The 22,977-nt window shown below is 37.6% G+C and overlaps 1 protein-coding gene across 1 annotated transcript in view; it reads left to right on the forward strand.

Annotated features, from left to right (window-relative positions):
• Nucleotides 1-2,014: 2,014 nt before the first annotated feature.
• Nucleotides 2,015-22,977, forward strand: part of ADGRV1 (adhesion G protein-coupled receptor V1) — a 566,898-nt gene continuing 545,935 nt past the window's right edge. The window contains exon 1 of the mRNA XM_082378598.1: nucleotides 2,015-2,221. Coding sequence (XP_082234724.1) covers nucleotides 2,029-2,221 — 193 coding nt within the window. The 5' untranslated portion in view covers nucleotides 2,015-2,028. The remainder of the gene's footprint in view (nucleotides 2,222-22,977) is intronic.

Raw genomic sequence — 22,977 nt, forward strand, 5'->3', positions numbered from 1 at the left:
GATGGTGTCACACACACAGAGTGAAAATGCATGCTAAGTCCAGTTGTGCAGAATGGATTTAATCACAGAACTTGGTGAAACAATGATTAAGACAGAATTGTTCGTTGATAAACACTGACTTTGTTGGGGTCTCAGTAAAGTAACATTTAGCTGCAAATAAAGCCTTTAAGCATCCTAATAATACAATAAAACTGTGGGTGGACTTCCCTGGTGGCGCAGTGGTTAAGAATCTGCCTGCCAATGCAGGGGACACGGGTTTCGAGCCCTGGTCCGGGAAGATTCCACATGCTACGGAGCAACTAAGCCTGTGCGCCACAACTACTGAGCCTGCCCCCTAGAGCCCACGAGCCACAACTAGTGAGCCCGCGTGCCAAACTACTGAAGCCCGAGTGCCTAGAGCCCATGCTCCACAACAAGAGAAGCCACCACAATGAGAAGCCTGCGCACCGCAACGAAGAGTAGCCCCCGCTCGCTGCAACTAGAGAAAGCCCACGTGCAGCAACAAAGACCCAATGCAGCTAAAAATAAATTAAAAACAAACAGAAACAAACAAACAAAACCCGTGGGCTGAATATGTATTTTAGTAAGACATTTTAAATAATCTGAAAGCTATAAGAGGTTTTAAATAATTTAGAAGCTGTAAATTCATGGGTGTATTAACAGACTAAACACATGTTAACAATAACTAATGTAAGTAAGCGGATCTGTTAATAATGCCTCATGGATTTACAGCTTCTAGACCCAGATTCACCTTTGCAGCTGAGCCTCACAGGGAAAACTGTTCAATCCCCTAGATCATTTAGGTCGCTCTTCTCACAACCTTCTCTTAAGCTTTGAAGTGCATCATTTGCAGTCCCACACCATTTCTGCATCAGAACACTTTTGCCTGAATAACTTTTGGCTTTGACGCCATTTGTTGACTGTTGCAGCTTTGAGATGATGCACTTAGTAACAGCTCATAATAATGCTAAATAAATACTCCTGGATAGCAGTTTGGCACCCAAAGTAACATTGTGGTTATTCCTGTTCCTACACCCTTCCTTAGGAAGGGAAGCTTGGAAATAGGAAACCTAGGACCTAGTCCTAATTATGCCTTTAACTAAGCCACTCAATCAGCATTTATTTTAATTTTTTCGACCATAAAATCAGCGGTGAGGTGGTGCTGGACTGCTAATTGCTAATTTCAATCTCCCTCCTGGTTTCAAACGTCTATAATTCTAAGAATGCTGCATGTGCTTTAAAAATCTCTGATGCAGATGGTGATTTGCACGTTGCCGATGAGATGGTCTGACCTTGGGGGCTTTACTTTTAAGCCTTGGAAATAACTGCCAACATTTGTTGAGGATTTACCACGTGCCAGGTGTAAAGAGTTGCACCTCACACGATCTCATTCACCTAATCCTTCCAACAGCCTTCTTAGGTAAGAATACTCGTATTTTATAAACGAGGAGACATAACTTACTCAGATGTTGACCTCAGTCTGTGCTTTTAAGTGTATGTGAGAGTAGATTGCTCATTTCTAATATTTCACCAACTCACGCGCAAATTCTCAAGAGGTGAACATCTCAGGGCGTGCTTCGACGTTAAAACAAATGTCCTTTTAGGAACGGAACAAGAGTCAGTAAATGGGTTTTCTCCCCGGAAAGAACACTAGCAATTGCTTACAGTGGTGTACGTAGGGCGGAGTACCCCGCTGTCCAGGTGTGTGTGTTGTTCTTGTGCCCAAAGGGACAAACTAGCAAGTTTCGTCAAAGCGGACTACCAGAAAGCGCAGTCCGCTCTCGAGGTCGAAGATGCGCTGCAGCTGCAGGACTCGCGTGTTCCTGCGCGCAGGCAGGTCAGCTCGGGGGCCTAGCTGCTGGAAGAGTCCATTAGGCACGGCCAAGACAGGGTGTTCCCGCCGCCGGAGCGCGGACCTAGCTGCCCGCTGCGCAACCGAGGGCGCGCTGCCTTGGGCGGCCACCCCCGCTCCGCTGGTCAGGTGAGCGCAGCCCGGGGAGCCGCGAGTCCTATTGGAGCAGACGGAGGATGGAGGGGGAGGAGGCAGGGGGAAGGATGAGAGGGGGAGGATGGAGCCACCTTCCTGAGCCGACAGCGGGAGAAAGACTCGGCAGCCCCGGCGAAGCGTGGGGACGCGAGCGAGAGGCGGAGCGAGGCTGTGCGAAGGGAGGACCGGCGGGGACCTCGGGGCGCGTGCGGATGTCGGTGTTCCCGGGGCCAGGTAAGCTGTGGCTGCGGGGTGGTGCTGCGGGCATCCCGGTGGCCCACGGGAGCGCCGCCGCATGCTCGGCGGCACGGAGTCGTTCGCCAGCACCTGTTGCTGGAGGTGGGCGGCGAGCGTGCCGCGGGCTGCTGCTAACTCAGCCGCGCCGCCCGCGTCCGCACTGTCTACGGCCGCGGCCGTGCATTGAGCGTGGCGTTCCTGTCACCCGCCCTTTCCACAGCTGCCTCATCTCAAAGAAGGTGAGAAGTGAGTGAGCAGAGGGAAAAGTTTCTTTTATTCTCTTTCTGCCTGTTTGAAACGTGAATCCTACCTTTAATTTTAAAAAGTCTGCCTGAAAAATAACCGATCAAGAAAGGCGCGCCTTAGGTAATAATTAATAGCGGGAAGGTTGAGATAAATTTAAGGAGTCTTATGTTCCAGAATACCCGCTACGTCGAAGAACTTTCAGGGAATTAGGAATTAGCCTGGAGCTGTAGAATAATACATATTAAAAACGTACACATTTTTAATGTTTTAAACCATTTTAAAATTGATTTTTTTCTTAAAACTAAAACTAAGAAATTATGGCAGTTTTCATCAGGGGTGCAGCTGATTTTAAGGTGCAGTGTTTTTTTTTATTCTGTGTAACTATTGTTTTAAACTAAAACAAAAATTTCACAAAACCCAAAACCTTTAAAAACTTGTGTAATGTGTTTATATGTTAGATGCACACTGTTTTAGAGATTACTAATACCGAATCTTGAAGGTGCATAATTACTGACAATTAGGATAAAGCTCAAAAAATGTACCGTAACTGATGCATTCAGCATTATATACAAATTCTTGCTGAAGTTATTACCTTACTTTACTAAAGTTCTTTTTCCGCCGCTGTGTGTCATTTATCAAAAGAGCCACATGGAACCACACAGAATAAAAAAGAAAAAAAGATGTTCTATGTTCTAGTCATGATACAAATGAACACCAGCAATTTATTTATTTTGGGGTAATTTCCTAGGATGCTGGGACGTGCCAAATACATCTTGAACTGTGTTGCAATAAAACGTTTTAAATATATGCGTTTAAGTATAACATGCTGGCTTTGCCATTAACTTACAGTGACTTTGGACATTCACTCATCCTTCTGTGCCTTAGTTTCTTCATTTATAAAGTAAAGGGATTGGACTAGGTGCTTGGAAAGACTTCTTTCAGCTAGAAATGAAATGTCTCAAGATTATAACTTTTTAAAAAGGAGTAACCAAACTGTATACGCTAAAAATAAGTATGACCGAAGCCTATCTCCACGATGAATGACAATAGCAGTCACCCAGTATTGAATGCTTGCTATGTAATGAATTCTAAGAAGGCGTTTATATACGATATTTTATATAACACTCACAACAAGACCATAAATTAAATAGTATTATCCCAATTTACAGATAATGGCACTGAGGCACGGAAAGTTTAAGCTCCTTGTCCAAAGTTAATAAGAGCTGGATGAAGGATTTCTCCTAAGTGCTTTGAGCATGTACACTATAATGAATGTGAAGATTAAAAGCTGAAACTGCCCATAAACACCAGCTAAGAAATAATCTTAGACTAAAATGTAATTTCATAATGGAGTGAAAGTAAATTATGAAACAACACTGAATCTTGATATCATCATATATAGAAATGATGTATCGGTCAACATTTATTATATTTTAATAACAACGATTATAGTTTATATTGTATATATACTTATCAAATATTGAGTGCTAATTGTATTCATTGTCCCAAAATGATAACATGAGGTATATTTGGAACACAGATGCTTTTGTGGTAATGAAAAGTAACAATTAGAAATAATATGGGAAGTCAGAGGCTAGTGTTACACAAAAGTATTTCAGATATCTTTCTACTTGGAGGTGCCCTTGCCTATGCTACACTCAAAGAAAAAGTGTTCATAGAAGAATCAGCTGTGAGTAAATCCTTTTGTGCATATTCCCACAATGAATGATAATAGTATGCCACATTTTTTGAAGGTCCACTATATACCAGGAATTCTACTAGGCCCTTTAAATAGAGTAACTTTATATTTAGTTGTCAAATACTATTTCCTTGATTTGCAGATGAAGAAACTGAGGCAGAAAGATCTATGCTGTGGGAGGGTCCACAAAGAAAATACATTTTGACTTAGATTAGGTGTGTGATCCTTTATTGTTCAGAAATTCATAGGCGGTGAATATAGCATTCAGCTGCTCAAGTACTGGGAGGAGACTTGGAGCCAAACTAGACCAATCCCTTTATTTTATATTTGGGGAAACTAAACTTAGAAAAGTTAAGAGATTCACTTAAAGACATATATTCTATTTTCCCATTTATGACTTAAGTCATTTGTACATTCCTAGAAACTAATAAGTGAGAAGCATGTTACCATTAACTTGGTCATTAAATGTTGAATTTATTGCCACTCAACCAAATGCTGCCCCATGCCCTTTTTTATATTGCTGTCTTACTGTTATTGAAAATTTCAAAGTTGCCCCAATTAGGATATAAAATCTTTGAGGACAGTGACTGTATTATATATTTCTCTAGTATCTCTAGGGTTTAACAAAGTGGTTAATATATTGAACAAGTGGTTTTGTTACCTATTTACCTGTGACAAGGGATTATTTTATGTACTGGGTCCAAAATCTGCACAGTGGAAGCACTATGCCATCACCACTTTGACTTCATGTAGAGGGCAACTAGACAATCTACACTTGCTTATAAAGCATATTAAGCTGCTTAGATCATGATTGTTTAATTTGACTATAAAATATAGTATGTTACCATGGAGAGATGTGGTTGGGCATTTCCCTGATGTTGTGAGAAAAAAAACCACACAGCTAAGTATTACACACAGTTGAGTGTACATTTCTCTCTCGCTGATTTGCAAATACCTTTTTTTTTTTCCAATTGTAAAGATAATACAAAGTCATGTAGGAAATTCAAATAGTACAGAAAAAAAGAAAAATTACCAGGAACTCCACTGTCCAAAGATTTTGGTGAACATCCAGCCAGAGAGATGTCTTTCTTCCCTTAAATCCTGCCGAATCAGGGTGAGAACTGAATTATTTATTTAACCGTTTATGGTTTAAAGCTCTATTTAGTCTTAGTATTCTCTCACTCTCAGGCAGCTCAACCATTATATAAACAAAGATATCTGTTGAGAAATGAAAATAAACATACTGCTAATAAACTAGACTCTTTCCCTCTCATGCAGAATGAAGTAGTACAGAAAGTTGATTTTGCCACGTATGCAGGCCTGTTTTTTTTCCCTTCAGAAGGCAGTAAGCATCTTTGCAAGTTCGGAGGGTTCCCCGTTATGCCAGGCTCTCAGGCCACACAGGAAGCCGAGCTCTGTTGTCCTGATAGAGGTGTGGCAGAGGAGGAGGAGGGTGGAGCTGGGACACAGGAGGCTGTGGTAATACAAAGGCTGTGTTTTCTGATCGCACTGTGACACACTATACACTTTAAAATGTACCACACCAAGTCCCTCCCCCAGCTGTTGGGCAGGTGGTCATGGGGGCCCTTTCTGGTGCAGTCAGGCGTAAGTCTGCCTGTACCTCAGAATGAGGGCAAGATGCTGAAAGGACATTTCTCATTCATTTATTCAGGATTCTGAAAACCCAGAATGGACCTTCTTTCATATAAAGGGCTAAAACTGACTGTTGGAATAGATGTCCATAAATGAGCTTTGAACTAATACAAAATTATTAGTTAAAAAGGAAGGCTGGGGGCGGGGGGGGGTGTCTCTTTGAGAGAGGCAATGCCAGCTCTCCATATGCATTTGAATGTAATTACATTGAAAATATTCATTTTAAAGATTATATTGACTATTTAAATTTAATAAATGTATTTGTTATTCAAAATTCTTTTTCCCTAGGCACGTTTTCTTGATTTGTACTATGTATTTGGGAGTAGAATTCTTTCATGCTTTACTTTATTAGGGGCTTAACATGGCTTAAATCCAACCATCTGTTCGCATCTTGGCACGTCAGGTTGGAGGTGATGGTACAGGCTAAATAAAATTCCCACAATTTAAAGGTTAGGGAAAGAGCTACTTTTATGAATAGATTTCCAGTGATTCTCAGCAAGACAATAGTGCAGAAGTAGAATAAAAATGAACTTCATTCTCTGAAGCACAAGGTCCCCTGTCTGTCTTTAGTTTTGCTGAAAGGCAATTAGCATTTCAACTAGCCAATTTGGTTACATGCAACGAAGTACTTGGGTTTATAATTTGCTGCTCTCTCTGTCTGAGGCTGTTGAGCTCCAGCTCTTATGTAATCCTCTCCAAGTAGCCTTCTCTCCAGTATAGTTATTGTTGCTGGTCTTAAATAACTAATCAACAGAGAGTGTTCCTTGCCTTCAACTGTAGGGTGCTATAGGGCAAGGAAAATGAAATGCCAAGCTAATAAAGGGATGATTGTAATTATTAAATAGTCATTGAAATGTGGCCCAGGTTGAAAGATACTGAATAGCTTCAAATCAAATGCAACTTCAAAAAGGCATTGTGTGATACTCTTAATAGTTTATTTCTGCATGTAGTATGTGCAATAAACAGAGGGTATATATATTGGAATTAATTAAGATGACTCAAAATTAACAAAGAAGAAGCAATTCTTAATTATTTATATTGACTTTGCTCCTTTCTGCAAGAAAGAATTCTGTGGGGAATATGTGTAAAAGAGAAAATAATTTTTTTCTTAAGGGTTATAAAAAACTTACAAGTGCTCTGAGGCATATTGTGGAAATAATTCAACGGTTTGTATTTGTGTGCTAATTGGAAATAAGATTTTGTTAGCTTCTTTAGTCATGAATTCTGATAATTATAGTACTGCTGATATATTTCATGTATATACTCATATCCCTCTGAAGGAACCACTGTATGTTATGATAATCCTTTTGTTAGGATAACTGGAATGATATCCTTTAATCCATGTCATGTGGCAATAATTCAATTTAGCTCATCTTTTAATGCAGTCCTGTTTTGCAAAGTTGTGCTTATGTAATTATTTGGAAAAATAATACATTTCTCATTTTTTCAAATAATGTTTAACTGAAAGAAGGCATGTATTAGATACAAGCCTTGCAAGTGATCATTATAATTGAGAACATATATGAAAAAATTGCCTGATCTTCTATATTTCCAATCTGTGATATAAAGTGAAAGCCCTATCTGCAGCTACAATTAGAGTCATTTGTATATTATTCAACTAAATTCAGCAGTGTTGATGAGTAGGAATGAAACAAAGAAGGCTTACCTGTCCTCTGGCAGACTAGTCAACTAAGGATGGAAAGTGTTCTGGAAAAAGTGGGACTTGATCTGGACTTTGCAGAGTGGTAAAGGAGAGGGAGTGGGGAGAGGTAGGAAGAAGGGCCTGGGGAGCATCTCAGATCAAAGGTGCAGAGATAAGAATGTTCCGGCTGTCTTGTCCCAGATACACATTATATCAACTTGACTGGAACTGTTGACAGAAGAGAAAAAGATGACTGAATGTACAGGGTGGGATGGATTTTTTTTTTTTTTAAATTGAGATATAATTCACTTAACAAAACAAAAAAATCACCTTTCAAAGTAGATAATTCAGTGGTATTTAATGTATTTACAAAGTTGTGCAACTGTCACCACTGTCATTCCAGAACATTTTCATCACCTCAAAAAGAAATCCTGTTCCCATTAGCTTTTACTCCCCATTCTCTCCCCACCCCCAAGTCCTCAGCAACCCATCTACTTTTGGTCCCTATAGGTATGTCTGTTCTGGACATGTCATGTAAATGGAATCGTCTAGTACATGGCCTTTCATGTCTGCCTTCTGTCAGTTACTATGATATTTTCAGGGTTCATCATGTTGTAGCATGTATCACTACTTTGTTCTTTTTTATGGCTGAATAATATTCCATCGTATGAATATACTACTTTTTGTTTATCCATTCATCAGTTGATAGACATTTAGGTTGTTTTTACGTTTTGACTAAATATTATGGACATTTGTGTACAAGTTTTTGAGTGAACATATGCTTTCAGTTCTCTTGGTTAGGAGTGGAATTGCTGGGTCAATAGAGAGGTGAATAAAACAGCCAGGATGCATTTAGAAGAAATTTATCCCTTCTATACATTCTGTTAAGCTTAGGGTTGCATTATGAGGCAAATGCATCAAGTATGGCCTGAAGGTTTATCACTTAGAACTCTGCTTGCATAGATCTCTGCCAATTATAAGACATTTAATACAACCAAACTGTGATAAAACAAAATAAAGGAACAGTTTGCAGCCAACAACTTCTCCCTCACCACTGGCTGTATGTTTTCTTAAGAAGGAAAGTATGGTGATGGCTGGCATAATGCTTGACCTATCTAGGATATGCTAAAATCGGAAATATGATTGTATATTATCTGATGCAACTGAATTCAATTTTCTGATGACTTCTTTCCTTTTGGTAGGCACTCATCTAAATGATATGGTTGAATTGACAAAATGAGATAAATTAATTTTTGCTACTAAGACAAATTACAGAAGCTTTAAAATGTTATTTTGTTAATGAGGGTAATTCATTAAATCACTTGATTGAGAATTGGGCTTTAAGTAAAAGACATGTCCAATTCACTAATGTATAGTTTGCCAGATATCACTAATTCTGGTGTGTGTGTGTATGTATGTATGTGTGTGCATTCGTGTATTTGTTTATCTGAAACCTTAAGTAGTTTCCTGAAAGGGTCTGATGTACTTTATAAAATAAATTGACATTTGAACACATTTGTCTAATTTTGGTTGAGGCAAAATATTTTAAGCTCTTTTGAAAAAACCTAAAAAATATATTTGCTTAGTGCCTTATGATTTGGAACATATGTTCACATAAATTAATTCATGTCATCTTAATAACCACTTCATTGTAAGTTAACTGTTTTTACTTTATAGATGAAAGGAAGATTCATAAGTCAACAAAATTAATTAAAAACAACAACAAACCCAGATCTTCAACTTAATGTCCAAAAGTTGTCCACTCATTAATAATCACAGTAATGATCATATTGTAATATTTTGTTGTTTTTGGTGTCTCACAAAAACATTTTTCTATTAATTTTAAAATGAATTGACTTCCTATCTTAAATCTCCTAATATAAACAAATCTGTTTCGTTGGGTAGCATTACATTGAAAACCTCACTATTATAAAAGTATAATGAAAACCTCAGCCAGGACTTCACTTCTTTTGAACATTTGTTACCAAAATTATTGTAAATAATTGGAGATAGTCTTTGCATACCAGTGTAAAGCAGTTTGATCATTGTGTAGCAGTTTTACATAGTATGTAAATACCTTTCTTAGAGAAAGTCAGCAAATTTTGGAAATTGTTCTTGTTTTTTGGTGACTAAAATGCCCTAGCTTTTATAAGTCAGTGCTGTACCTACTACTTGAGACCTTGGAATAATATGATTAATAGAATTTCCAAAAGCTGTTTTAGCTTGCAGGGAATTTTATTACTAATATTCATGAAAGATATTATATTGGCGGTTGGTCATTCACGCATTCATTGTTCACTGAAGCAGTCTACCATGGACTTGGAAAACACACTGAGCTGATAGTGTCTACTTTCATATTTTATTACATCTATTGACCTCAAAATTTATTTCGATTTTATAGTGATTTTTTTTTTTTTTTAAGTATTTGTTTATTTATTTATTTATGGCTGTGTTGGGTCTTCGTTTCTGTGCGAGGGCTTTCTCCAGTTGCGGCAAGCGGGGGCCACTCTTCATCGCGGTGCGCGGGCCTCTCACTATCGCGGCCTCTCTTGTTGCGGAGCACAGGCTCCAGCCGCGCAGGCTCAGTAGTTGTGGCTCACGGGCCTAGTTGCTCCGCGGCATGTGGGATCTTCCCAGACCAGGGCTCGAACCCGTGTCCCCTGCATTGGCAGGTAGATTCTCAACCACTGCGCCACCAGGGAAGCCCTATAGTGATTTTTAATGATACAAAATTCCAGTGATTTCATAGCGCTGCGTGTTTAGAAATCCTAATGCTACTCTTATAGGCAGCCAACAGCTTTCCCCTCCGCCCCCAGGCTCACTTCTTTCAGCACAGGAGATGAATGTAGCCATGGAAAGAATTAGGGCTGCTTACTTGCCTTCTTTCATTGCTTCTGCTCTTATTAAAGTATCATCAGCTACAAATAAAATTTATACTGGCAACTAATTACCTTGCAAATGGCCAGTCACTCTGGGTGTGAAATTGTACATAATATGACCATTCTTATTACATCATTAAGCATTGGGTATAGCGCTGTTCTATTCACTAGACTCCGAGAGTGAGTAGGTTGTGGCTGCCGGTAAGAGGCTGAGTTTGATTATAGAGAGAAGAGAATAAAGACGTGCACTTTTCATTTCATGGCTTTTTGATATGATAGGCTGTATGGAGTGGTGACTTTTAAAATTATCTGTCCTGTATGACTGTTAGCAAGATTCTTTTGTTAATAGAGAATAGTAATCTAGTATTTACTTAAGACCGTAGGACCTGGACCTTGAGAGCCTGAGTCTGTAACCTGGCTTTGCATTTCCAGGGTACAGTCTTGACAAATATATTTAATCTCTCTGTATCTCAGGTTCCTCGTCTGAAAATGAGTGTGATAATAGTACCCATCTTATATTTCAAATGGTTGCTATGAGGATCAAATGAGTTAACACATGTGAAGCAATTAGAACAACATCATTACCTAGCTTAGTAAAGTTAGCTGCTATTAGCTAATATTGTCACACATGAAATCCAAATTATTGATGATTAAGGTGCCTAAGGATATCTTCTTCCTTAGCTCCTTTTGCCCTCTCTAGATCCCTGAAGAGGATTTAAATTTACATCGAAGCTACTAGAGCTCAAGCTTCAACCCCTAATGTTTTTTTTTCTTTTTTACTTTGTAGGCTTATTTTGGATCCTTAGAACATTAATCTTTAGCTTTTTTATTTTTTAATATAAGCACTTCCTTGAGAAAGTCTTCCACAAACCCTCAAATTAGGTTTTACATCGTTCAGGGTCCTGTTTCTATAATGATTGCTGCTTTGACCCATGAGATATTCTAGAACTTGTTTTTTTAAAAAAAATTTACAAGTAATGCTGCTTTATTTTTGGTTTTTGGTATTATTAATTTATCAATGAATTTTATTGTATTCAGCATACAAGCTCAATATGATAACCAGTTTCTGGAACTTACTGTCAGTTTTTATAAACCTTTCCTGTGTGTTCAAAAGAACATTGTGTTTTCTGATTGTTGGGGATATATTCTATATGCCCATCGGATCATCACATCAAGCTTATTAACTGTGTAGTTCAAATCCTCCAAATCCTTCCTAATTTTTGTTTACTTGATATAGCAACTACAGAGCGGCGGCAGTGAGTGGGGAGGGAGAGGTGGAGGGAGAGAGAGATAGAGGATATGAATTGAAATCCCACACTTCTTTTTGGGGTTCTAGCAATTTTTGCTTTATATATTTTGAAGCTATGTTGTAGCTTGTAGTATCTCCTGGTAAATTGATATTTTTGTTACTATATAATGACTATCTTTATCTGTAGTAATGCTTTTTGCCTTGAAGTCTGTTTTGTCTGTTAGTAACAGACACCAGTAATATTTCAGTAGTATTTGCCTATTATCTCATGAACTTCAGGAAGAAGGGAGTGATCCCAGAAGGGTCTAAGGTATAAGGAATGTTGACTAAAGTAGAGAGTAAACATTTGGATAAATGAAGAAAATATGAATGATTAAATTCTATATTCTAATGTTAAATATTGGGAGTTAAGTAAAACAAGATATAGCTTATGTTGTAAACAAAATTAGTATGATAGTGGGGTTTGTGTGACAGATGGTTGGGTTTAAGTATTCTAAGATCTTTTTATTGTTCAACAATAAGGTGAAGATATTAACTTTATTATTATTTTTCAAAATTAATAAATTTATTTTTGGCTGCATTGTGTCTTCGTTGCTGTGCGCGGGCTTTCTCTAGTTGCAGCGAGTGGGGGCTACTCTTCGTTGCGGTGCGCGGGATTCTCACTGTGGTGGCTTCTCTTGTTGCAGAGCACGGGCTCTAGGCGTGCAGGCTTCAGTAGTTGTGGCGTGCAGGCTTAGTAGTTGTGGATTGCAGGCTCTAGAGCACAGGCTCAGTAGTTGTGGTGCACGGGCTTAATTGCTCCACGGCGTGTGGGATGTTCCCAGACCAGGGATCGAACCCATGTCCCCTGCATTGGCAGGTGGATTCTTAACCGCTGTGCCACTGGGGAAGTCCCGAAGATATAAACTTTATTTATTTATTTATTTTTTCCATTTTAAAATTTGATTTTTAATAAAGATATAGTTGACATATAACATTGTATTAGTTTTAGATGTACATAATGATTTTTAAATTGAGGTATAATTGACATACAACATTGTATTAGTTCAGGAGTGCAACATAATAATTTGATGTTTGCATATGGTGTGAAATTATCACCACAGTAAGTCTAGTTAACATCCTTCACCTCACATAGTTACAATTTTGTGTGTGTATGTGATGAGAACTTTTTTCTTTTTTTTGGAAAAAGGCTTATTTTTTAATTATTTTTTTTAATAAATAGGTTTTTTCTATTTTTTTTTTTATACAGCAGGTTCTTATTAGTCATCATTTTTATACACATCACTGTATACATGTCAATCCCAATCGCCCAATTCAGCACACCACCAACCCCACCCCCCTGTGGCTTTCCCCCCTTGGTGTCCATACGTTTGTTCTCTACATCTGTGTCTCAATTTCTGCCCTGCAAACTGGTTCATCTGTACCATTTTTCTAGGTTCCACATATATGCGTTAATATATGATATTTGTTTTTCTCTTTCTGACTTACTTCAGTCTGTATGACAGTCTCTAGATCCATCCACGTCTCAACAAATGACCCAATTTCGTTCCTTTTTATGGCTGAGTAATATTCTATTGTATATATGTACCACATCTTCTTTATCTATTCGTCTGTCAATGGGCATTTAGGTTGCTTCCATGACCTGGCTATTGTAAATAGTGCTGCAATGAACATGGGATGCATGTGTCTTTTTGAATTGTGGTTTTCTCTGGGTATATGCCCAGTAGTGGGATTGCTGGATCATATGGTAATTCTATTTTTAGTTTTTTAAGGAACCTCCATACTGTTCTCCATAGTGGCTGTATCAGTTTACATTCCCACCAGCACTGCAAGAGTGTTCCCTTTTCTCCACACCCTCTCCAGCATTTGTTGCTTGTAGATTTTCTGATGAAGCCCATTCTAACTGGTGTGAGGTGATACCTCATTGTAGTTTTGATTTGCATTTCTCTAATAATTAGTGATGTTGAGCAGCTTTTCATGTGCCTCTTGGCCATCTGTATGTCTTCTTTGGACAAATGTCTATTTAGGTCTTCTGCCCATTTTTGGATTGGGTTGTTTGTTCTTTTAATATTGAGCTGCATGAGCTGTTTATATATTTTGGAGATTAATCCTTTGTCTGTTGACTTGTTTGCAAATATTTTCTCCCATTCTGAGGGTTGTCTTTTCGTCTTGTTTATGGTTTCCTTTGCTGTGCAAAAGCTTTGAAGTTTCATTAGGTCCCATTTGTTTATTTTTGTTTTTATTTACATTACTCTAGGAGGTGGATCAAAAAAGATCTTGCTGTGATTTATGTCAAAGAATGTTCTTCCTATATTTTCCTCTAAGAGTTTTATAGTGTCTGGTCTTGCATTTAGGTCGCTAATCCATTTTGAGTTTATTTTTGTGTATGGTGTTAGGGAGTGTTCTCATTTCATTCTTTTACATGTAGCTGTCCAGTTTTCCCAGCACCACTTATTGAAGAGGCTGTCTTTTCTCCATTGTATATCCTTGCCTCCTTTGTCATAGAGTAGTTGACTATAGGTGCATGGGTTTATCTCTGGGCTTTTCATATTGTTCCATTGATCTATGTTTCTGTTTTTGTGCCAGTACCATACTGCCTTGATTACTGTTGCTTTGTAGTATAGTCTGAAGTCAGGGAGTCTGATTTCTCCAGCTCCGTTTTTTTGCCTCAAGACTGCTTTGGCTATTCGGGGTCCTTTGTGTCGCCATACAAATTTTAAGACTTTTTGTTCTAGTTCCGTAAAAAATGCCATTGGTAATTTGATAGGGATTGCATTGAATCTGTAGATTGCTTTGGGTAGTATAGTCATTTTCACTATATTGATTCTTCCAATCCAAGAACATGGTATATCCCTCCATCTGTTGGTATCACCTTTAATTTCTTTCATCAGTGTCTTATAGTTTTTTGCATACAGGTCTTTTGTCTCCCTGGATAGATTTATTCCTAGGTGTTTTATTCTTTTTGTTGCAATGGTAAATGGGAGTGTTTCCATAATTTCTCTTTCAGATTTTTCATCATTAGTGTATAGGAATGCAAGAGATTTCTGTGCATTAATTTTGTATCCTGCAACTTTACCAAATTCATTGATTAGCTCTAGTAGTTGTCTGGTGGCATCTTTAGGATTCTCTATGTATAGTATCATGTCATCTGCAAACAGTGACAGTTTTACTTCTTCTTTTCCAATTTGTATTCCTTTTATTTCTTTTTCTTCTATGATTGCCGAGGCTAGGACTTCCAAAACTATGTTGAATAATAGCGGTGAGAGTGGACATCCTTGTCTTTTTCCTGATCTTAGAGGAAATGTTTTCCGTTTTTCACCATTGAGAATGATGTTTGCTGTGGGTTTGTCGTATATGGCCTTTATTATGTTGAGGTAGGTTCCCTCTCTGCCCACTTTATGGAGAGTTTTTATCATAAATGGGTGTTGAATTTTGTCAAAAGCTTTTTCTGCATCTATTGAGATGATCATATGGTTTTTATTCTTCAATTTGTTAATATGGTGTATCACATTGATTGATTTGCGTGTATTGAAGGATCCTTGCATCCCTGGGATAAATCCCACTTGATCACGGTGTATGATCCTTTTAATGTGCTGTTGGATTCTGTTTGCTAGTATTTTGTTGAGGATTTTTGCGTCTATATTCATCAGTGATATTGGTCTGTAATTTTCTTTTTTTGTAGTATCTTTGTCTGGTTTTGGTATCAGGGTGATGGTGGCCTCATAGAATGAGTTTGGGAGTCTTCCTTCCTCTGCAATTTTTGGAAGAGTTTGAGAAGAATGGGTGTTAGCTCTTCTCTAAATGTTTGATAGAATTCACCTGTGAAGCCGTCTGGTCCTGGATTTTGTTTGTTGTAAGATTTTAATCACAGTTTCAATTTCATTACTTGTGATTGGTCTGTTCATATTTTCTATTTCTTCCTGGTTCAGTCTTGGAGAATTTGTCCATTTGTTCCAGGTTGTCCATTTTATTGGCATAGAGTTGCTTGTAGTAGTAGTCTCTTAGGATGCTTTGTATTTCTATGGTGTCTTTTGTAACTTCTCCTTTTTCACTTCTAATTTTATTGAGACCTCTCCCTCTTTTTCTTGATGAGTCTGGCTAATGGTTTATCAATTTTGTTTATCTTCTCAAAGAACCAGCTTTTAGTTTTATTGATCTTTGCTATTGTTTTCTTTGTTTCTATTTCATTTATTTCTGCTCTGATCTTTATGATTTGTAACTTTGGGTTTTGTTTGTTCTTTCTCTAGTTCCTTTAGATGTACGGTTAGATTATTTATTTGAGATTTTTCTTGTTTCTTGAGGTAGGCTTGTATAGCTATAAACTTCCCTCGTAGAACTGCTTTTGCCGCATCCCGTAGGTTTTGGATCGTCATGTTTTCATTGTCATTTGTCTCTAGGTATTTTTTGATTTCCTCTTTGATTTCTTCAGTGATCTTTTGCTTATTTAGTAAGTAGTGTTTAGCCTCTATGTGTTTGTGTTTTTTATGTTTTTTCCCCCTGTAATTAATTTCTAACCTCATAGTGTTGTGGTCAGAAAAGATGCTTGATATTTCAATTTTCTTAAATTTACTGAGGCTTGATTTGTGACCCAAGATGTGATCTATCCTGGAGAATGTTCCGTGCAAACTTGAGAAGAAAGTCTAATCTGCTGTTTTTGGATGGAATGTCGTATAAATATCAGTTAAATCTATCTGGTCTGTTGTGTCATTTAGAGCTTCTGTTTCCTTATTTATTTTCATTGTGGATGATCTGTCCATTGGTGTAAGTGAGGTGTAAGAGTCCCCCACTATTATTGTGTTACTGTCGATTTCCTCTTTTAGAGCTGTTAGCAGTTGCCTTATGTATTGAGGTGCTCCTGTGTTGGGTGCATATATACTTATAATTGTTATATCTGCTTCTTGGATTGATCCCTTGATCATTATGTGGTGTCCTTCCTTGTCTCTTGTAACATTCTTTATTTTAAAGTCTATTTTATCTGATATGAGTATTGCTACTTCAGCTTTCTTCTGATTTCCATTTGCATGGAATATCTTTTTCCATCCCCTCACTTTCAGTCTGTATGTGTCCCTAGGTCTGAAGTGGGTCTCTTGTAGACAGCATATATATGGGTCTTGTTTTTGTATCCATTCAGCACGCCTGTGTCTTTTGGTTGGAGCATTTAATCCATTCACATTTAAGGTAATTATTGATATGTATGTTCCTATGACCATTTTCTTAATTGTTTTGGGTTTGTTTTTGTAGGTCCTTTTCTTCTCTTGTGCTTCCCACTTAGAGAAGTTCCTTTAGCATTTGTTGTAGAGCTGGTTTGGTGGTGCTGAATTCTCTTAGCTTTTGCTTGTCTGTAAAGCTTTTGATTTCTCCATTGAATCTGAATGAGATCCTTGCCGGGTAGAGTAATCTTGGTTGTAGGTTCTTCCCTTTCATCACTTTAAGTATATCATGCCACTCCCTTTTGGCTTGTAGAGTTTCTGCTGAGAAATCAGCTGTTAACCTTATGGGACTTCCCTTGTATGTTATTTGTCGTTTTTCCCTTGCTGCTTTCAATTTTTTTTGTCTTTAATTTTTGCCAGTTTGATTACTATGTGTCTCAGCATGTTTCTCCTTGGGTTTATCTTGTATGGGACTCGCTGCGCTTCCTGGACTTGGGTGGCTATTTCCTTTCCCATGTTAGGGAAGTTTTCGACTATAATCTCTTCAAATATTTTCTCGGGTCCTTTCTCTCTCTCTTCTCCTTCTGGGACCCCTACAATGCGAATGTTGTTGTTTTTAATGTTGTCGCAGAGGTCTCTTAGGTTGTCTTCATTTCTTTTCATTCTTTTTTCTTTATTCTGTTGTGCAGCAGTGAATTCTACCATTCTGTGTTCCAGGTCACTTATCCATTCTTCTGCCTCAGTTATTCTGCTATTGATTCCTTCTAGTGTAGTTTTCATTTCAGTTATTGTATTGGTCATCTCTGTTTGTTTGTTCTTTAATTCTTCTAGGTCTTTGTTAAACGTTTCTTGCATCTTCTCAATCTTTGCCGCCATTCTTTTTCCGAGGTCCTGGATCATCTTCACTATCATTATTCTGAATTCTTTTTCTGGAAGGTTGCCTATCTCCACTTCATTTAGTTGTTTTTCTGGAGTTTTATCTTGATCCTTCTTCTGGTACATAGCCCTCTGCCTTTTCATCTTGTCTGTCTTTCTGTGAATGTGGTTTTTGTTCCACAGGCTGCAGGATTGTAGTTCTTCTTGCTTCTGCTGTCTGCCCTCTGGTCCGAAGATATTAACTTTATACCTTTAAAAGTTTATAGGATAAAAATGAAATCTCTCAAAGAACAAACACATCCCCAAGCACAGCAAAGGGGAGAAAGAGAAGAAAAAATAAAACTGTGTAAGAGCAGGGCAAAAAAACCACAAAATAATACGACAGAAAAAAACTAAATGTAAGACTAATTGTAATAAATGAATATAAATTGCACTCTTCAGTAAGAACACAGAGATTATCAGAAATGACCAAAAAATATAGAAATCAATTATATGTTGTTTACAAGAGACACACATTAAACATAAGGACATAAAAAGGTTGAAAGCCAGAGAATGCAAAGAGAGATAACAACCCCTAACAATTTTGTATTTAATTTTGTACTCTTACTTGAAGAGGAGCCCTCGATTATTATATGCTTCAGTTACAGCCAAGCACTCTGAAACTTAATGGCTTAAAATAAACACTCCACACAGTGTTTTCTGGGACAGCTTACCTGGAGCTGGAGGGTCCTCTTCCAAGGTGTCTCATTCCCAGTGGCTGGCGGGTTGATGCTGGCTGTTGGTTCCTCTCCACGTGGACTGCACTATGAGGAGACTTGGACTTCCTCACAGCATGGTGATAAGTTCCTTGAGCAAGCATTATTTAAGAGACAGGAAGTGGAAGCTGTCAGTGTTTTAAGGTTTGGGCCTGGAAGCTAGTACAGTATTCACTTCCACTGAATTCTGTGTCCAAGTGGCCACAGAGTTTAGATTTAAGAAGAGGGGACATATAAGCCCATCTCTCAATGGAGAAGTGCCAAAAATTGTGGGGCCATATTTGAAAACTACCACACTGCTGTTGTTACTAAAAACAAAATAAGAAAAGTAGCTATTGTGGAGTACTTTGTTGAAGTGATGGCAGTTTGGCAGAGGGTATGTTTTCTGGGTTATTTAAAAGGGGAAAAAGCCACTTTGACCTCCTGATGGCAGTATATTCATGCATTTTTTTAGACTGGAATTTTCAACTGAGGCACCAAAAAATATGTATATTAAATGTCAAAGCAAGTTGTGAGAAATTATTGAGACTCAAAATTTCAAAGAAGATAACAGACTTATTGCATAATTTAAAAATTTACTCGTATAAAGTGTATAAAAAATTCAAAAGAGTGAAGTCTGAGAGAGGATTTTCTGAGGAGAATTTATATTGTAAGAACCGTGGAAGTGCTGTGACTGTCCTCTTTCCTGGGTGTATCTGTGCCTTACCTTAAATGCGGTGAGGAGGACTTCAGCTCCCTTTGGAGAGTTTGATTTGTGGATGAGGACTGTAGCAAAAAAGTTTCTGAATAATTTCTGAGAGGGCTTAGCATGATAGAGGGACGTGTCCGGGCTGAATGCATCACCTCCCACAGCAGGGCAAAGGGAAGTAAGCCTTAAGGGCCAGCCATGACACTCATAGTAGGGATGTTAGCCAGAGGTCATTTTAAAGAGATCTTGCCGAAGAGGACCGCTTGCAGGCAGGCCCTAGTTGGGGTAAAAGAAGTGTTAGTGTTAAATTAATTAGAGCTTTGAATTGTTATGTGGGTTTGCCAGTAAATATGTATTATTATGAAAGCTTTCAAACATACACATACATAAAGAGAATAGGAAAATGGACCCCTTTACACCCACTGCCCAGAATTGGCAGTTTTCAAGATTTTGCCATACTTGTTTCATGTATCTCAACATATCACAGCAGGAAGCTATAAAAAATGTGGTCGTTTTCTTACGTAACCAGAATGCTATTATGTTACCTAACGAAGTTAACAATAATTCCATAGTCTCATTCAGTAATGAGTTCATACTCAGATTTCCTTGATTGTCTCAAAAATGTCTTTTCAGAGTTTGATTCTTCTATTTAGGATGTAAATAATTCTTAGATATCCTATCTGACAGCCTCTTTAAAGTCCCCTTGAATCTCCCCTTTCCCCCATACCTTTGATGTGCTGAAGAAACTTGGTAATTTGTCCTCTAGACCATGTTCTGGATTTGATTGTTTCTTTCTTTTTGGAATACTTAATGTTTCTTTATTCCCTGTTTTTTTTCTTTCCTGGTAAACTTGGAGTTAGCTTTCAAGCCTCCATTGGATTCAGGTTCTGTACTTTGGGCAACATAAGTGGTGCTCTGAACTTTATATGATATTCATATGGTCATGTCTGGTTCTCTCTCTTTAGCGACACTAGGAGTCAGCAGTGGGTTTGGGTGGTAAAAGCCCAATCCCTCCATTCACAAGTTTCCCAGTAACTGCCCCCCCCCCAGCGGTTTTTATAACTGACATGTAACATTGTATTAGTTTAAGGTGTACAGCAAACTGATTTGATATATGTATATATTGCAAAATGATCACCACAGTAGTTGAGATAACATCCATCACCTCACATAGTTACAAATATTTTTTCTTACGATGAGAACTTTTAAGATCTACTCTCTTAGCAACTTTTGAATATATTGTCAACTGTAGTCACCATGCTGTGTATTACATCCCCAGGACTTATTTTATAACTGGGAGTTTATACTTTTTGAACACCTTCACCCATTTCCACCCCTACCCCCCTCTGGCAACCACCGATGTGTTTTGTTTCTGAGTTTGTTTTTTAAGATTCTACATGTAAGTAAGACTGTGCAGTATTTATTTTTCTAGGTATGACTTATTTCACTTAGCGGAAAGTCCTCATGGTCCATCCATGTTGTCAAAATGGAAGGATTTCCTTCTTTTTTAAGGCTGAATAATATTCCATTATATATATATAAACATTTTCTTTATCCATTCATTCATTGATGGACACTTAGCTTATTTCCATGTTTTGGCTATTGTAAATAATGCTGCAGTGAACATGGGGGTGCAGATATCTCTTTGAGATAGTTAATTTTTTTCCTTCAGATATATACTCAGAGGCGGAATTGCTGGATCATATGGTGGTTCTATTTTTAATCTTTTTGAGGAAACTTTTTAATGTTTTCTACAGTGGCTGCACCAATTTACATTCCCTCCAACAGTGCACATCCTTCTCGACACATCTCTTGTCTTTTTTGATTATAGCCATTCTAACAGTATGTGATATTTCATTGTGGTTTTGGTTTTCGTTTCCCTGATGATTAATGACGTTGAGCATCTTTTATGTACCTGCTGGTCATTTTTATGTCTTCTTTGGGAAATGTCTATTTAGTTCCTTTGCCCATTTTTTAATCAGATTTTTTTTTTTTTTGGTATTGAGTCATATGAGTTCTTTATATATTTTGGATATTAACTCCTTATCAGATGTATGATTTGCAAATATTTTCTTCCATTCTGCAAGTTGCCTTTTCATTTTTTTTGATGGTTTCCTTTGCTAAGCAGAAGCTTTTTAGTTTAATATGGTCCTACTTGCTTATTTTTGCTTTTGTTGAATTTGCTTTTAATGTCAGATCCAAAAAATCATTGCCAAAACCAATGTCAAGGAGCTTACCCCCTATGTTTTCTTTTAGGAGTTTTATGGTTTCAGGTCTTATATTCGAGTCTTTAATTTATTTTTTGATTTTTATCTAATTGTTTCATCCGTGAATGATAATTTCTTTAGTTATTTTTTTAGGAGTTGCAAACAGTTGCTTTTCTAACTCAGTCATTCTTGCCACATTAGCTGGAATTCTTTAAGGAAAAACTTTTTCCTTAACTAGGCTATTTGGTTACTCTGAAAAGGGATTTACCCAGGATAGACAGGATAAATATTTAATTCTTCTTCTTTAAATGTTAATTTCAGAGTAAGGAGTTGATGCCCTAGTTGCTTTCAGTGGTGACCAATGAGACAGGCAGACAGACAGATAGATTGATTTTAGTATCCTTTTGAACATAAGGATTTGTATATTCAGTGTGTTTCAAACAATTGCAGTCATTACCCTTTTAGATGCACAAAATTTTAATCTTTGATCAGTGGGAATCCTTTCATGTTCCTCTTGTGTCCCATTGACATGACCTCATTAATCTTCAGTAGCTTCCTTGATGGTATGAGATGTTCAGGTTCATTTTGCGTGTTTCCCTCCCCAGACATCAGTTATTCCTCTAAAGAGCCCTGGTTCCTTTTGGGGGGGGATGGTGTTTAGAGACAAAAATCTGGGCACTAGTGATGCTTATTGTTTTGGGTTTGTCATTACTTCTAAGCCTTTTAAATGCTCAATAGTCAGGAAATACCTGTTTTTACAAAGAAAACTCGTGAAGTGATACTGCTATTTCCAACTTAAGTTTAACCTTATATAGATTTGGCATAATTTCTTTGGTTTTATTTTCGTTTCTTTCTTTTCTTATGTCGTTACTTATTATTTGTTCTATTCTACAACATATATAGTTTCAAAATATATTCTACAATGTATAAAATATGGTCCTGAAATGTATATTCTACAATATAAAAATTTAATTTAAACAAAATAATACTGATATTACCACTGACAATAAGAATACTGAATGAAGTATAAGCTTTCTTTACAGGTGTATTTGTCCTTAGAATTTATTCTCCTTAGGGCAGACAGTCGAAATACTATGTTCTAAACACACTAAAGATAATTATTTTGTCTGTGTGATTATATCACCACTTGATATACAGTTACATTCTTTTGCTTCAGTTTGTTTGTCTCTATATAGATATGTTTGCCAAAGAAACATTACCAACATAATTCCAGGGCTAGTAAAAATGGTTTCCTATAGGGGGAAGAAAGGAATAGGTGGATGGAGGTGAGAATTCTTTGACTATACCTTGTTATGCTATAGGTTTGAGCTTATATTCATAGAAATGAGTTATATATTTTGAAAATTGAAATTAGATTGAAAGATTACCTACACCTTGAGGTGTCAAATAGTCTGTTTGATATCTTTGCCCCAAATTTAGGGGCGAAGTTTGGCTGGAGATGTAAATTTGGAAGACGGTGTTTAAAGCAGTGAGGTGAATGAGATCACAGTGAGAGTGAGTGTAGATGGAGACGAGGTCTGGGCCTGGGAACTGGAATATTCTGTCACGCAGACATCAGGAAAACAATAGGGATCCAGCAAAGGAGGCTGAAGGGTACCCAGTGAGTGAGAAGGAAAACCGGACGAATGTGGCGTCAGGAAGCCGCGTGAGAAAGTGACTCAAGAAGCAGGAAGTGACCGCCTGCTCTT

The sequence above is a fragment of the Balaenoptera borealis genome, assembly GCF_965194805.1.
Source record: "Balaenoptera borealis genome assembly, chromosome: 2".
Classification (NCBI taxonomy): Eukaryota; Metazoa; Chordata; class Mammalia; order Artiodactyla; family Balaenopteridae; genus Balaenoptera; species Balaenoptera borealis.